This window comes from Leucopleurus acutus (genome assembly GCF_964270905.1).
Source record: "Leucopleurus acutus genome assembly, chromosome: 13".
NCBI classification, from domain to species: Eukaryota; Metazoa; Chordata; class Mammalia; order Artiodactyla; family Delphinidae; genus Leucopleurus; species Leucopleurus acutus.
Genome location: NC_139155.1, coordinates 11,432,220 through 11,447,356, shown reverse-complemented (window position 1 = coordinate 11,447,356; position 15,137 = coordinate 11,432,220). Strand labels below are relative to the sequence as shown.

Genomic DNA, 15,137 nt, shown 5'->3' with positions numbered 1-15,137 from the left:
AGAGGCGGTTTCAAGTTTCTGGTCTCTTAATTTCAAATGCATTTCCCATTTCCTGTATTTGTACCCTCCTCTTCTCATGGTTGCTGGTCTTGATATCATATTTGTGTGTAGAGGATTTCCTACTTTTACTGTACGTTTGCCTTTAGTGGTGAGCTTTCCCATTTGTGATTTTCTTGTTTCTAGTTGTGGCCACATTTTTTTTTCTTTCCTGCCTAGAGAAGTTCCTTTAGTGTTTGTTGTAAAGCTGGTTTGGTGGTGCTGAATTCTCTTAGCTTTTGCTTGTCCGTAAAAATTTTGATTTCTCTGTTGCATCTGAATGAGAGCCTTGCTGGGTATATAGCATTCTTCATTGTAGATTTTTCCCTTTCATCACTTTAAATATATCATGCCACTCCCTTCTGGCCTACAGAGTTTCTGCTGAGAAATCAGCTGATAACCTTATAGGAATTCCTTTGTATGTTGCTTTTCCCTTGCTGCTTTTAATATTTTTTCTTTGTATTTAATTTTTGTCAATTTGATTAATGTGTGTCTTGGCATGTTACTCCTTGGGTTTATCCCATATGGGACTCTGTGCTTCCTGAACTTGAGTGTTTCCTTTCTCATATTAGGGAAGTTTTCAGCTATAATCTCTTCAAATATTTTCTCAGGCCCTTTCTCTTCTACTTCTGGGATCTCTATAATGTGAATGTTTGTGTGTTTAATGTTGTTTTAATGTTTTATGTGTTTGTGGTCTCCTTTTCACAGGCTGCAGAGTTCCTTTTACTTCTGGTGTCTGCCCCCTGGTGGGTGAGGATGGTCCAGGGACTTGTGCAGACTTCCTAGGGGGAGGGACTGGTACTGGCACTGGCCCTATGTCCAAAAAGGACATAGGTAGAAGATGTGTGGATGACTCCTTTTGAACTTGACTAGCTTATCACAGACAGTTTAGATTATACCTGATTTCAAAAGAGTAAGATAAAATTGTATTACCTAGAATTTAATGATGCACAGCAGTTAACTTTTTTGTTTTTAAAGGGTGTCCCTCTACTGAAGCCTACTTCATTTTAGAAAATACTTTCATCTGTGACTTAGGCATTCCTTGCAATTTATATTTCTTGGTGATTCTAATTCATTTAAAATAATTATGTAGCTGTTACTGAAAGTAAGTGAAATAGTTGTATTAGACTTCATTCTTGCATATGATAGATATGAGTGTGTGTGTACATACATACATATATTTCAGGGTAAAGTCATAGGTTTGGGGGATTTTAAGTAGGACTACTCTTTTTGTTAAATTTGAGCATTTTCCTTATAGAGACACTAGTTGAGGAACGCCTCTTGCACTTCTAAAAATCAAATGTTTATGTTCCATAGTTTATTCATTTTTTTAAAAGTTTCTACAAGAACAAGTCAAAACAGAGCCTGTTGTACTGAAATACAGTTTGGAACCCAATGCTTCTGTCTACAGCTTCCTCTTCCCAGTAAGGATTCTGCCTAGTAATCTGTATGTTCAAATATTAGCATTTCAGTTCAGAAAGAGTATCTTGCCACCTGATTAACTTTTTACTCTTTTGGTTCTGTCTCTTCTGTTATAGGCTCTGGGTTTTTATGACAGGTGCCAGAGCCAGTACTCAGGGGTGCAGATGGGATGCACAGCCTGGTATGAACCTGACTTCTGATGCACAAATGACTCATTTTTTTACAACACCTCCTTTCTAGACACTAGGCACCAGTGTTTGTAACTCATTCCTTTTCAGGGTTCCGAACAAATATTGTTAGAAAAAAGCAAGGTGAAGAGGGGAGAAGAATTTGAGGATCAAGTTCAATTTAAGAGTGAAACTGGGGACACATCTGCACTTTAGACGCCTAAAAAAAGCATGCTTCACTACATGCCAAGTTTGTGTTCCACTGATGTGATAAATTAAAGCTACTTGTAACATAGAAGGGGGTGTACTGAAGGTTTCAGAATATTACTGGGAGGCATCACAGAAATCATTTCCAGCCGTTTGCAGAGGAGGAAAAGGAGGTATAATTTAGTGGCTGTTAAGTCATCAGATTCTAGGTCTCCTTTTCTCAATCACTGCTTTTGGATTAAACTAAAAGAAATACACCTTGCAAGTATGTTTTTAAAAGCTGTTCACATGTAGTTCTTTTTTTTCCTCAAGATTTGAAGTGAAATTGGATTTGTCGGTCTTCACCTGTATTTGTATTCTTCTAACTTTATGGGTGAATTCTTTTCTGATTTCTCTCTCCTTCTCACTCTTGCTGTCATCCTCTATAATTTATTTGCACCTGAATTCTCTGAGCTGATCCAAAAATCAGAACATGAGGTTTCCTTTATTTACACTGAGTACACTTGAACGGGAGATGTTATTTTCATATTCAAAGTTCATGATAAAATTATCAAGCAGATGCCTCAATTATTTTTCATGTAGAAAAATGTCATCAATATATGGCAAGATAGTTTAGTAATCTAAGGCTTGAGTAACTATTTTACTCCAACAAAAATTTCATTATGCATTTTCACATAATTTAATTTTTTAAATTTATTTTTTTAGCCATGCCTCACAACATATGGGATCTTAGTTCCCTGACCAGGGACCGAACCCATGTCTCCTGCATTGGAAGCATCGAGTCATAACCACTGGACCACCAGGGAAGTCCTGTCATAGTAAAATTTGTAATTGTTGATATACCCAGTTTTTTTCCTACCAGGCTGAAAGCACTTAAAAAATAAAACCCAAAATCTATGAATGACTGACCTTAAATAATTACTTCAGTGGTTTTTCCAGAAATAACTGGAAAGTAGTTCAGTTGTTTTGTTTTAATGTATGGCGTCAATGTTAAATATTGCACATCTATTCAGAGAATATTACAGCTAGTTTCTTTCTGTTAGTCTGTACAGAGGAGCTTTTTCCTGTTCACTAAAACTGCCACTGAATTGACTATATATTAAGTTTTGTTCTTTCCCTATTTCAACCTTTAGGTCCAAGTAATTGAAGTCCTATAACATCCCCTCTAGCTCTTCAGACACAGTGGGGATTAATTAGACTGGCCCACCTCCAGGTTTGAGAAGGCATTTGTGGAAACCACTGTCTACTACATGGAATTCAAGCTTTTCCAGTTCCAATGTGTCCAGGGTAGCCAGCTGGATGTTTAGCTGTCATGCATCTTTTCACTTTTCTTCCCTGATCTACCAAGACCTAAACGGTATTTGCTCTGCTCTTAACTGTGGAGACCATTCATGATTTGGTTCAGGTTCAACAGGAAACTATTTTCCTGGTTTTGTAAGTGACAGTGTTACTTAAGCAAAAAATGTTAAATTGCGGAGAAAATAATGAGGGCAATACGTAAAAGATAAATCCCCATCGTAATCTGTAATGAAAGAACATATTTGACATAGCAGTCCTAGTGGTAATAACAGGCAGACTATAGTTGCTAATTTATGATAGCAGATGCGTTTCTTTTATTCTAAACAATGAATTACACTGAACAAGTTCATACTAAGTGCTTTACAAGTGTTGCCTAATTTAATTCTCATATTTCCTAAGCAGGTATTACTAAGTATTGTTATTGCTATTCCTACTTTTTGTATGAGAGAACTGTATATTAGCGGAGACATGTACAATGTTATAAGGTGTCAGACCCAGGACCCAAACACAGCCCAGACTGCCTTTTGGATGTCCTTTATAAGGTATTTTTCCCTATGTATTTTCTAATCTGAAAGACCTTTGTGTCTCTGGAAGCACCTGTAGATCTGTGGATAGGGCAACTCCATCTTTGTTTCACATAGTGACTTTAGGACGTCTTTGGTGAACTCTGAGTGTCTAATTTAAAATGTCCTCCACTTACACAATTCTAAACATGTTCTCTCAAGGTTGGGAGTATGTTAAAGATGAGATTATGCTTCATTACAACCAAAATATACCAATTGCCTTTGGGCATAAAATATTCATTGTACTTAGGTCAGTTTTTCTGTCTCACATGAGCCTTTAATGAAATCATTCTAACTCACATATTTAATGGAGAGGAATTTTGTGATACTTGTTCTGGGAAAAGGAAGGATCAATTTCAGTTGTGATTAAACTTCTTCCTGTCTTGAGACATGAAAAACAGTATCTCATATATGCATATGTTTTGCAAATCTCTGGTTTGGATCTTAAACAGCAGATCTAGATAGGTACAGTCATTGTTCTGGTGGACTGCTGACATGAGAAATCTGAAATTATCATACACTGAACAATCGTCCTACATTCCTATCTCTTACCTTGATTTAGTGCCTACTTAAGTGTTTTTTGGGTGTAATCAGTCAGCCTTCACTCTTCTGTCTGTTCCATCCTCCATAGCCAATCAGTCCCTAAGTGCTGTTAATTTTACTTTGGTTCTTGAATCTGTCTTTCTCTCCCTTGATGTTGCACCTGATTTTGTCCATGGTCCATCTTTCTGCCCCTGAATTATGGTAATTTCCCCAGTCTCTGTCAGCTCCAATCCAGGACCACAGAGAGAGTAAGCTTTTTAAAAGCAAATGTGATTGCAGTGTGCCCAGCCTAAAATAAGATTTCTGTGTCTCGCCATTGTCTACAGACTAGAGTCACCTTCTCTGTGTCTCGCCATTGTCTACAGACTAGAGTCACCTTCTCTGTGTCTCGCCATTGTCTACAGACTAGAATCACGTTCTGTCTATGACCTAAATGCTCCCTCCCAGTTCAGCCTTTTCTCTCTCCACTCACAGTGTACTTTAGTTAAATTGCAGAGTTGCACTTTCTCAGACTCATCCTGCTTTGTTTTACCTCTTCTTATATGCTTTGCTCCTTCTTCCTGGAATACCTCTCCCCAGAACCCACAAATAGTAACTCTTTTTTTGTAGTCAAGACTTACTTCCTTTGCTTCTGAGTCCAAGCTGGGTACTGTTCCTAGGGGCTGGATAACACCTTGTATAAAACAGTCTTAGAGTATCGTTCATGGGCTGGTTTGTCTCTTTGTCTGTCTCCTCTGGTGGACTCCTGCTTTTGGAGGCAATGACCAAGCATCATTTCATCATTGTATACATAGCATCTCAAAATGCGGATGTGAAATAGAGAAGGCATATGATACATGCATACTGAATGAATCCATGAATGTTTAGATGTACTCAGTAGTAAAGAAGAACATTACATTTTGCTATTTATCCATAAGTAGTGGACCTGAATTTTCCCATAACATTCTACAGTTTTAGGCCTTTTGAGATCCAGCCTATTTCTCTAATTTTTCTGGAAAATTGATATGGCACAGGTTAAAAGCATTTAGATTATATTTTCAGATTAATAGCCCTGGAGTTATACATGGGCTCAAGAAAAAAAGATAAGAATATATGATTTTTAGAGTCTAAAGAGAGAAAAATTATTGCAGTTGAGACTAAGGATACTTTAAAATTCAGTTTAAATTTCAGTTAAAAATGCTATATTTGATATCTAGTTTATCTCAATCATACACTTGAATTTTATTAATTACAAATCTTTATTCTTTGTGACTACAAATAATAGAGTGTGTTCATAAGTGCACAAAGTTTGGCCCTCTGTTACTGGGGATCTATCTGATTACACAGCACATAAATCCAGACAAAATGATAAGTTGACTTCTCTCATCCTTTAAATCTTTTGCTTAGATGTCATTTCCAGTGACATCCATCTGTGATCACAGCGCGAATGCACTAGTACCCCTGTATTTTTCCTATCATTTCACTTTTTAAAACATAATTTCTTTGCTTGAAGCATTTCAGAAGTGTCACATATACTTACATGAAATCCAGATGTTCCTCACAGCCCACAAAGCAAGGCACATTCTGACACCTGCTCACCTCTTGATGGCATCAGGCTATCTGAGCCTTCACTCTCCCAGTAGGAAGAGCCACATGGCCTGTTTTTCCATGAGATTCAAACATGCCCCCATGTCCCTGAAACCTTCTTTCTGCTTCCCTTCACCTGTTGGTCTCATACTATTCTTTATGCCCCAGCTCAGTATTACCTTCAAAGAGGGGATGTCCTCACCCACCGATTAAATTAGGTGTTCCTCGTGCCCATGGGTCTTTATCATGAACCTGTGTGTTTCCTTTGTAGCACATATCACAATTAGTAAATGTTTACCTTGCTCAAATATAAAAGCACCTTGAGAGTAATGACCTTAATATCTTTTTAAAACCATTATATTTTCAAGGCCTAGCATAGGGCACCCAGGAGGAAAAATATTTTGGGGAATCAGTGAATAGTACTTATCACACTCTACTGCTTATTTTACTACCTTTGTTACGTATTTTAAGCCCCTCATGAATAGGCCTGGTATCTCTATTATTCATTATTATACCACCCAATAAATGGAAGAGAGTAGATACCAAACACATTAACTAAATTAACTGAGGGTTATCAAAATCACACGTGTACGAATGGTAAAATGTATGTTTCTTTCTATGCACCACTTATATGACTCAAATTTTAGCAAGACCACAAAGATAGGAACTGAACTGTGTAAGAATTTATTACAGAAATTTAGAAAAACAAAAATTTTAACAAAATCACATAGTGCTTACTATGTGTAGCACTATTTAAGTACTATACAAATATAAACGCAATCTTTGTAAAGTTACTGTGAGACATTTTCTTTGAAGTAAGTACTATTATTTCCATTTTGGAGAGGAGGAAACAGGCAGGGGGAAGTAGAAGTTATTTAAAAGCTAAGTTTACTTGCCCATTGATGTGGATAATTATAAAACATTACTGAACTTGTAGTCTGATTGTGCTAGCAAGTTTTCATTTAGGTCAGTTTTCAGTTACACCTAATAAATACATAATAATTGTAGTATAATAATTTTCACCATTCAATATGTCACTTGGCAATAAAATCTCCTACTATAAGAGTAGTATACCTTAAGACCATATGCACTTAAGAGTTTTCTAGTATTCCCAAATCTTTTGTTTAGATCAACTGTCCAAAAGAAATACATCGTGATTCACAAGTGTGAAACACATGTAATTAAAATTTTTCAAGGAACCCCATTAGCAAAAACTTTTAAAAAAGTGAAATAAATGCTAATAATATATTTAATTTAATGTAGTATAAACTATCGTAATTTTAACATGTGTCAATAAAATTATTAATATATTTTACTTGACAAATTAAGTCTTCAACATCACATGGACATTTTACACTTAGAGCACATCTCAACTCACATTTTAACTAGCAATAGCCACATTTCAAATGCTTGTTCACCGCTTGTGGCTCATGGCTACCATGTTGAATAGTGAAGATTTAGACAAGTATTTTATGACTAATAAGAAATTCTGAATGTTTATAAGTTTCTTGGTGAAGGCTGGCTCATCCTTCAGGTCTTAACTTAGTGTCATCTTGTCTGCATTCTCTGAGCATCCTGGCTGTACCTTCCTATACATATTTTCTTAGTGTATGTTATAATGCTATATAGTTGCATTATATAATAATTTTTTTCTTATATAAAATACTGAACTTAATGGCAAGAGCTATCTGCATAGTAGCTTGCCCGTACTTTGTCAATTTAACAAATATTTATTGCAATCTTAGTATCAGATACTGTTTTTTGTGCTCTAGATATATCTGTGCAGAATAAGATCACTGCCCTTATGGGGCTTACAGTTTTAGAAGGTCTGTGCTCAGTAAAAATACTGTTGAATTAAATGAAATTCAGGCACTAACCTTTTGGAAGAAGTCTATAAACAATGGGTTAATCTTAAGAAACTGATATTTAACAGGTTTACATATAGTCTTGCAAATGAAAACAAAAACCTTTTACAGATTTTTAAGGATGGGGAAAACTGGCCTGATGGTAGTATACATGACTGAGTGGTTTAAAATGAACCCCAGACTCAGTATTTGAAATATGTTAATACATGAATGGAAGAAGTTGTTCTTTAATGTAAGTAGCCTCATTTAGAAGTTGGCAGCATTTTGTGGTGATCAGATTATATCTGCAGAATTCTATTTAGTTCTGGGTAAATAATTCTACCGTTAGCCGCTGGGAAGTGGGTTAGGAAAATAAGACTAAAATACTGCCAAGGAGATTCAGTAAAAAGCATGTTCCAGGTTAACTGTCTGCATATGTATCTGACACACACCACAGTGAAGGTTAGAATAAAGGAGTTCACTAACTTATAGTATCAACTTCTAAATTTTTCTCCATCTTCCGTTCTGTTTCTCTCGGGTTTGGGAGACTGGTGCTCTCCTGGTCTGCGTGCTTTGCACCCATGCATGTCTGTACCTTCTTACAACGAACTGCATGATGACTTGAACTCTGTTTATCTGTGTAAATATAGCCTACACAGTGAGCTACTTGGATGCAGGGAACCTCTCGTTATATTTCGTCAGCGCCCAGCACTTACTTCCTACATACTGGAATGCTTGGAGAATGTTGCATCGGATATTAGGAAACTGAATTCTAAAATCAGAAATTAGGTCAACATTATGCATTCTAACTTCTTTTCTCACATCTACTCTTCCCTACTTCCTTAGTCTAATCAGAATGATTTTTTTCAAAAAATACACCTGATCATACTGTGCCCTCCTTCACGCTAGTTGGCTCGTGGGCCGGCAGGGCCTGGCTGGTGCCTGTGTCTCCTGGCTTCCCTCCTGTTTCTTTCTTTGCTCTCCACCCACACGTTGGCCTCACACCTTTGCTCACTGGTTGACTGTGCCGAGAATATTCTTCCGTATCACATCTCCACCCTCAGCCTTCGGTTACTCTGCCTTAAGGCCTCCCCTAACCTGTTTCCCCTAATACATAGCCTTAAGAGATCATACTTCCCTCTTCAGGAATAATTATCACTGTTCTACTTTTACATACAGTTCTTTTGTGTGATGAACATCTGTCCACCCCATTTAATTGTAACTTCCATGAGGAAATGTGTCACGTCTACTGCTATGTGCACCATCATATCACTATACCAAATGCATAAAATGGTTAGCACATCATTGTGCAATAGATATATAAATTTCACAAACCAGCACCATTCAAGTACATGTCTAGACTTCAACTAGACCTAAACCTTTCCTTCTGTCTCCACTCAGAAGTATAGTCCAGATGATAGAAAAGATGTATGATAAAACCTCTTAAAATATATAATCTTGTGCTTACTTAGGCAGAAAGTACTCCTTTTAATACAGCAATTATCTCCATAACCTCTGAAGAACAGTTAATACTTGTTCCATGTAAAGGTTAAAATTTATTTTTTATAGCGTGCTCAAGCAGTTAGAAATTAATATTCTCCCAAGTCACTGAAATGTTAAATTGTCTAACCTTCTAAAACACTTCATATTTTTCCTCAGCTTCAGGCAAGATTGGAAAATAAGACAAACTCCATAAGATATTAATATGCTTAAAGGGCATTGGACCCATGGGCTGACGCACCCCTGGGTTCTCACATTTCACTTTTACTAAACACTATAATTGAGGGTCAAAAGGCAACTGTATTATTGGTGGCGTGAAAATACACTTACAATAGAATGTAATAATTGTGAGATATAGATATCTATGACAAGATCCCTTGTAATTATAAGAAGGAAAGAAAATTGAGAACTTGGAAATGTTTTGCATTCTTAGACACTGACTTAAATGAAAAGGGCATCTAATTCTTACATAATTCTTCTCTTCTTCATACCCTCACTACTCTTGTGCCCATTCACTTCTTCCATCCGATTTTTGTACTCAATTGGACATTTGCTCCCCCTCAGTTTTGCCCTCCAATATGTGTAACAGATTTCTCATCTTCACCTACCTCCACCTGCCCACCCATCACGATTCTCCCTGCTACCTCTCCATTCCATGTCTTACTCGGTTTGATTTCTTAACGAGAAGTCTTTCTTGGTCCACCTTTCTGTTGCAATCACTTATTTCTGGGAGACTATGTAAAAAGTTTCAGAAACTAAAGTATATAAATCTAAAATTCTTTTATTCAGATTTCCTGATGTGTCTTCCTCCAAGCTACTAGCAGTTGTCACCTGAGTTCTCGGCTTGTATCTCAGTTACCTTCTGTGGAAGGTCTAAGCCCACAGTGTGATAGAAAGTGCAAAAGCTTTGAAGACAGGAGCACACCTCACCCCGAGTTACTATCAATACACTGACCACAGACAGATTGTTTCACATGTCTGAGACAACCATTGAATGGGAAATTACCTACCCCAGAGAACGGCTGTGAGGGTCACATGATACGTCCTGTGTACAGACCATCATTTTCCACCTTACTGCCTTCTCTCTCTCTCCAGTTTAATCTTTAGTGCACAAGCCCTGATGCATACTTCATACACCTTCTACTTTGCTTGTTACCTAACTTCGTTCATTGTTTTTCCTTGGTCAGAGGAGAAACAGTGTCTTCACTTGCTGTGTTCACAGAATTTTGAGTTAACATTCTTGGTGGGTCGGAGGATAACAATGAAACATCTCTGTTGCACACTGGCAAGCGCCTGGCATTCTGTTTACTTCTACCGACATTACTCCCCAATCTCTTTTCCACCCTGTGAGCCCTGAACTTGGCTATAATTGTCACATATGGCTACGTGCAGTTCAAGTTATTTGCCCAAGATCACACAGGTAATATTTGGAAAGACTGGACTTTTATCCAAGGTCTTCTTGACAGCGAAGTTAAATACCAGAATGTTAGAACAGAAACACATTAATCTTGTAAAACGTGTCTTTGTTGTAACATTCTAGCACGGAGCTTGAAAACTAAAAGGCTTTAGGGGTGGTAGAAATGCTAATTTTCAGAAGACCAAAAGGGACAGGGTTGGGAATACACTTAGCAGGGAGGGCAGACGCATGGCAGAATATTTATGGGAACAGACCGGAAATGAATGGTATTTCATTCATTTCAAAACCATTGGCTTTTGAACTACGTTTCCTACTCTGATGAAGCCAGTTGATAACATTTAAATGTAGTAAATAATATCAAGAAAAGAGAATTAAGCACTTATGTGCCATAGCAACATGAGAAGGTGGCCAGAAAGTTCAGAAATGTATCTCAGTTTCTAAATTGTAGGCTGTGGATAAAGCTTATGGGGGAGCAATAGGCCAAGGTCAAATAGGAAAGGAAATAAAAAAGTGCCCCCCCAAAAAAAAAAAAAAAAGTGCCCCGTAAACAATTGATTTCCCACTATTTGCAAAGATCTCCCATAAAAATATCTTTGTCAGTCATATTCCTGTTGATGACAGAGAACAAATAGACACATACTTAAGAAAGCATATACTTTTCATTGATAATAAAATCATTTTGGTTAAATAAATCCTTAGAGTTTTGGTTTTTTTAAAGCAGACTGAGTTGAAGGCTGAAATATGCTTCACCCCTAGTCGTTACATTTAATTACTCTGAATTACCTTGATGTCTTAGTTTGATGTTTTTATTCTCAAATTATTCTTAATGCCAGAGAAATACCTTAAAAGGTATTTTAAATATAAATATTTCAAAGTCCTTTTTAAAAGTATGCTGAGAGTAACGTACCCCAAACCATAATCCACTTAGTGTGTATGTTGGGCCTCCTAGACCTTGCAGGAGAAAAAATATTGTGATTAAAAATTATTAAAAAGATAACTTACTTGTAGACAGATCATTAAAGATAATTCACTAACATATATTTTTGAATTCCAAAATTCAAGAATACTTTCTGCTTCATTTTAACTTGATTCAACAGGCCATGAAATCTAATGTGCTCCCAATTCGGCAAGCATTCAGTCACTCATAGTCAGAGCAGAGTAGTCACCTTCTTATTAGTGTACAGTCACCCAGCTCTATCTGTAGGGAATTGGTTCCAGGAACTCCGATATACCAAACTCCAAGGACGCTCAAGTCCTTTGTATAAAAGTGGCATAGTATTTGCCTATAACCTATGCACATCCTCCCCTATGTTTTAAATCATCTCTAGGTTACTTATAATACCCAGTACAATGTAAATGCTATATAAATAGTTGTAAATTCAATGTAAATGTTATATAAAATAGTAGCCTATGTAAAGCAAATCCAAGTTTTGCTTTTTGAAACTTCCTGGAATTAAAAAAAGAAAATAGTTTCAGCCTGGGGTTGCTTGAATCTTTGGATGTGGAACCTGCAGATACAGAGGGACAGCCGTCCTTATTAAAAGGCACAAAAGTATATTCAGTTTGTTTAGAGTAGCCAGTGTAGTTGTTCCAGTGCAAATGTGCTTTATCATTTATTAATTTTGATAAAGGAAAGAAAATTCCTAATGTTAAAGGGATGATTGATTTCTTCAATCAGACTTTGGCTACTGCTAAAATCTCACAACCTGTACTCTCTCTCTAGGTGTAATACATAAAAACCAAGTTCAGTGTTTCATACTGAAAGTGGGACTCTATTATAAAGAAGGTTTTAATGTTGTATATGGTCTGAACATGCTGGATTTTATTTAACAGCTGAGTTTCATAGACAAGTACTAGGCATTTCTCCAAAGAACCCAGCCAAATGCTATAATCCATTTCCTTCTGAAATTGCAGTTGTTAAATTAGACCCCCAAACATTTATGAATGTCACTTTGCCTTTCCAGCAATTAAGGAGTTCAAAAAAAAAATCCCTTGGTGTTTCATGGCTTTGAAATTATTTATCCTCCCCTGGCCCTTCCATTTGCTCTGTCAAATGCTTTGGGGGTTACCTTCAAGAGGGAGACATCAATTCTGAACAGGTGTGGAAAAGGGTTTCTTGATGTATAAAAAGTGTTCTATTTTAAAGGCGCTTAAGCAGTTTTAGCACATTTACTGCTGTGAATTCCCATGGAAGTAGGCGGCCCATTCATTTCCCTTTAAAGGGCAGAAAAATCTGAAATCAACATCAGAGGCGTAATTTCGCCAGGGGGAGGGAGCGGCCGGCGAGTTTACTGAAACTTTCCCTTTGCTGTCTCCTTGTTTCAGTGTTGATCCTCCTGATCTTCACTATGAGAAGAAGGAAAAAAGAGCCCCTTATTTTCGACGAAGAGAGAGATATCAGAGAAAACATCGTTAGATACGATGACGAGGGTGGGGGGGAGGAAGACACAGAAGCCTTTGACATGGCCGCGCTCAGAAACCTCAACGTCCTCAGAGACACCAAGACCCGGAGAGATGTGACTCCAGAAATTCAGTTCTTGAGTCGACCGACTTTTAAAAGCATCCCAGATAATGTCATTTTCCGGGAATTTATTTGGGAAAGACTGAAGGAAGCCGACATTGACCCCTGCGCCCCGCCTTACGATTCCTTGCAGACATATGCCTTCGAAGGAAATGGCTCGGTGGCTGAATCGCTCAGCTCGCTAGATTCCATCAGCTCAAACTCTGATCAGAATTACGACTACCTTAGTGACTGGGGACCGCGTTTTAAACGACTCGCAGACATGTACGGAACTGGCCCGGAGAGTCTGTACTCATAGCCCTGGAACGTTAGTTTGAAATGTACTGAAGAAAAAGTAAAAGCAAAAAACAAAACAAAACACCACTACATACAGAAAACAAGAACTCCACTTGCTAGAGGAAATGGTTGTAAATATCTCTCCATTTTTAACCGTTTAGGGTTCTGCCTTGGTGAAGCATATCTTCATTAGACTTATCCAAGGGACTGCACTGACCACAGACTGAGCATTTGAAGGCTTTTTGATAAAAAGAAATGCTCAGTGGTTTGTGAATAGATAGCAACTCTCAGATACCTGCAAAGGCACCTAACCTCTGTAAGTAGTGCCCTGTGTTGTCAGTGTTGCCAGGGTGTCCTGTACATACCTTCACGGTACTGGCAGGGAGGGGAATAAAACATGATATGCCAGGATTGAAAAGTCCTGGAACTTCTTGCATATCAAAACTTGGGACAAATTTAATTTACAGTGATGCTTTCAGCTTGCTAGATTAGAGCATCCAGCAGAATTTTATTGCTGTCAGTTAGCAAATACATTTTATTTAGCAATATAAATATTCTTAGAAAATCCTCCCCAAACCTCCAATACAAGCCAATAAAATTTGTTTTAAGGCAACATAAACCATTGTTTAGCAAATAAATTCTGAAATGTTCCAAATAAGCAAAAGGTAAATCATTCTTAAAGTTGGCAGTCGTTCTGAGCTGCTTGTGTAGGTATGAAGAAAAGTTGCTGTCTATTCGTTGATTTTTTATTATCTCTTCTGATTTGTACAGGAGACTATGTTTTCTTTTTTATTTGACACATGGTGTTACATTTATTTTGGACCTCCAATCTCCACTCAATTCAGGTCCATCTTCCTGCCTCAGAATATTAAGCTCATCAGAACATGCTGATTTTTCTCCAGTCTGAGCTACATGGAGGAAATGAAGCATGGAAATGGAAAAAAAAAAAAAAAAGTAGAGCAATTGAGGCCTGTTGCTGTTCACGTCTCAGAGAGGAACACAGCTACAAGGACGTATAAGTTGTTTGTCTGAGCCATTAAAATTTACAAAACATTGAAAGAAAGTATTTGTACTATAAAAGGAAGATTTCAGAGAGAATTGAGATTTTCTTTGATGCAAGATTGATTTTTCAAGGTCACAAATTCTATATGCTCCAAAGACTTTCAAGAATGTTTTCCCCTCACCCTCTATTGCTGTAAAAATATTGAGTAAAGGACAGATTTTTTTGAATATATCTTAAACAATGTAATGTTATAAATTTCAAAACCCACCATTAAATTCTGATGCAAATATGTTCCTCAAGAATTAACCAAGCACTGTATACTTTCTATACCTGTTTAGATGTGCCAAAGTGAGGAGAAAAATTAAGTGATCACATGTGTTTGAGAAAGAATTTTATGACTAAAATAATATTTCTACCTAACATTATTTTCTAGATTAATACTAGTTTAATGTGAATATATTCACATAAGAATGAATTTAGTTTTTTCTTTCTTTTCTCCTTTTAAAAAAGGGTTTATTGTTGGGTTCCTAATAAATCTACAGATAGTGGACGCTGTATAGGAAACTGTGTTTCTAAAAGTGCTTCTTTCTGAAAGACGAACACTGGAACAAGAATATCAATCTTTTGATTACATGAGGAGAAACTGTAGGATTCTGTAAAATTGCAGCCCATCTTTAGAAATGAAGTATGTGAAAGTGGCCTTCAGCTCCATCAAAATAAATAGTTCAATCAGTATGGTTATCTGCAAACAGTCCTTTCATTTGAATAAAGTT

At 37.0% G+C, this 15,137-nt stretch overlaps 1 protein-coding gene across 1 annotated transcript in view; it reads left to right on the top strand.

The window, feature by feature from the left end:
• CDH7 (cadherin 7) overlaps nucleotides 1–13,383 on the top strand; it is a gene marked incomplete at both ends in the record, with an annotated part of 110,365 nt that extends 96,982 nt beyond the window's left edge. Inside the window, one exon of the mRNA XM_082852862.1 lies at nucleotides 12,890–13,383. Within this exon, the coding sequence (XP_082708988.1) occupies nucleotides 12,890–13,383 (494 nt within the window). The remainder of the gene's footprint in view (nucleotides 1–12,889) is intronic.
• Between the last annotated feature and the right edge of the window lie 1,754 nt (nucleotides 13,384–15,137).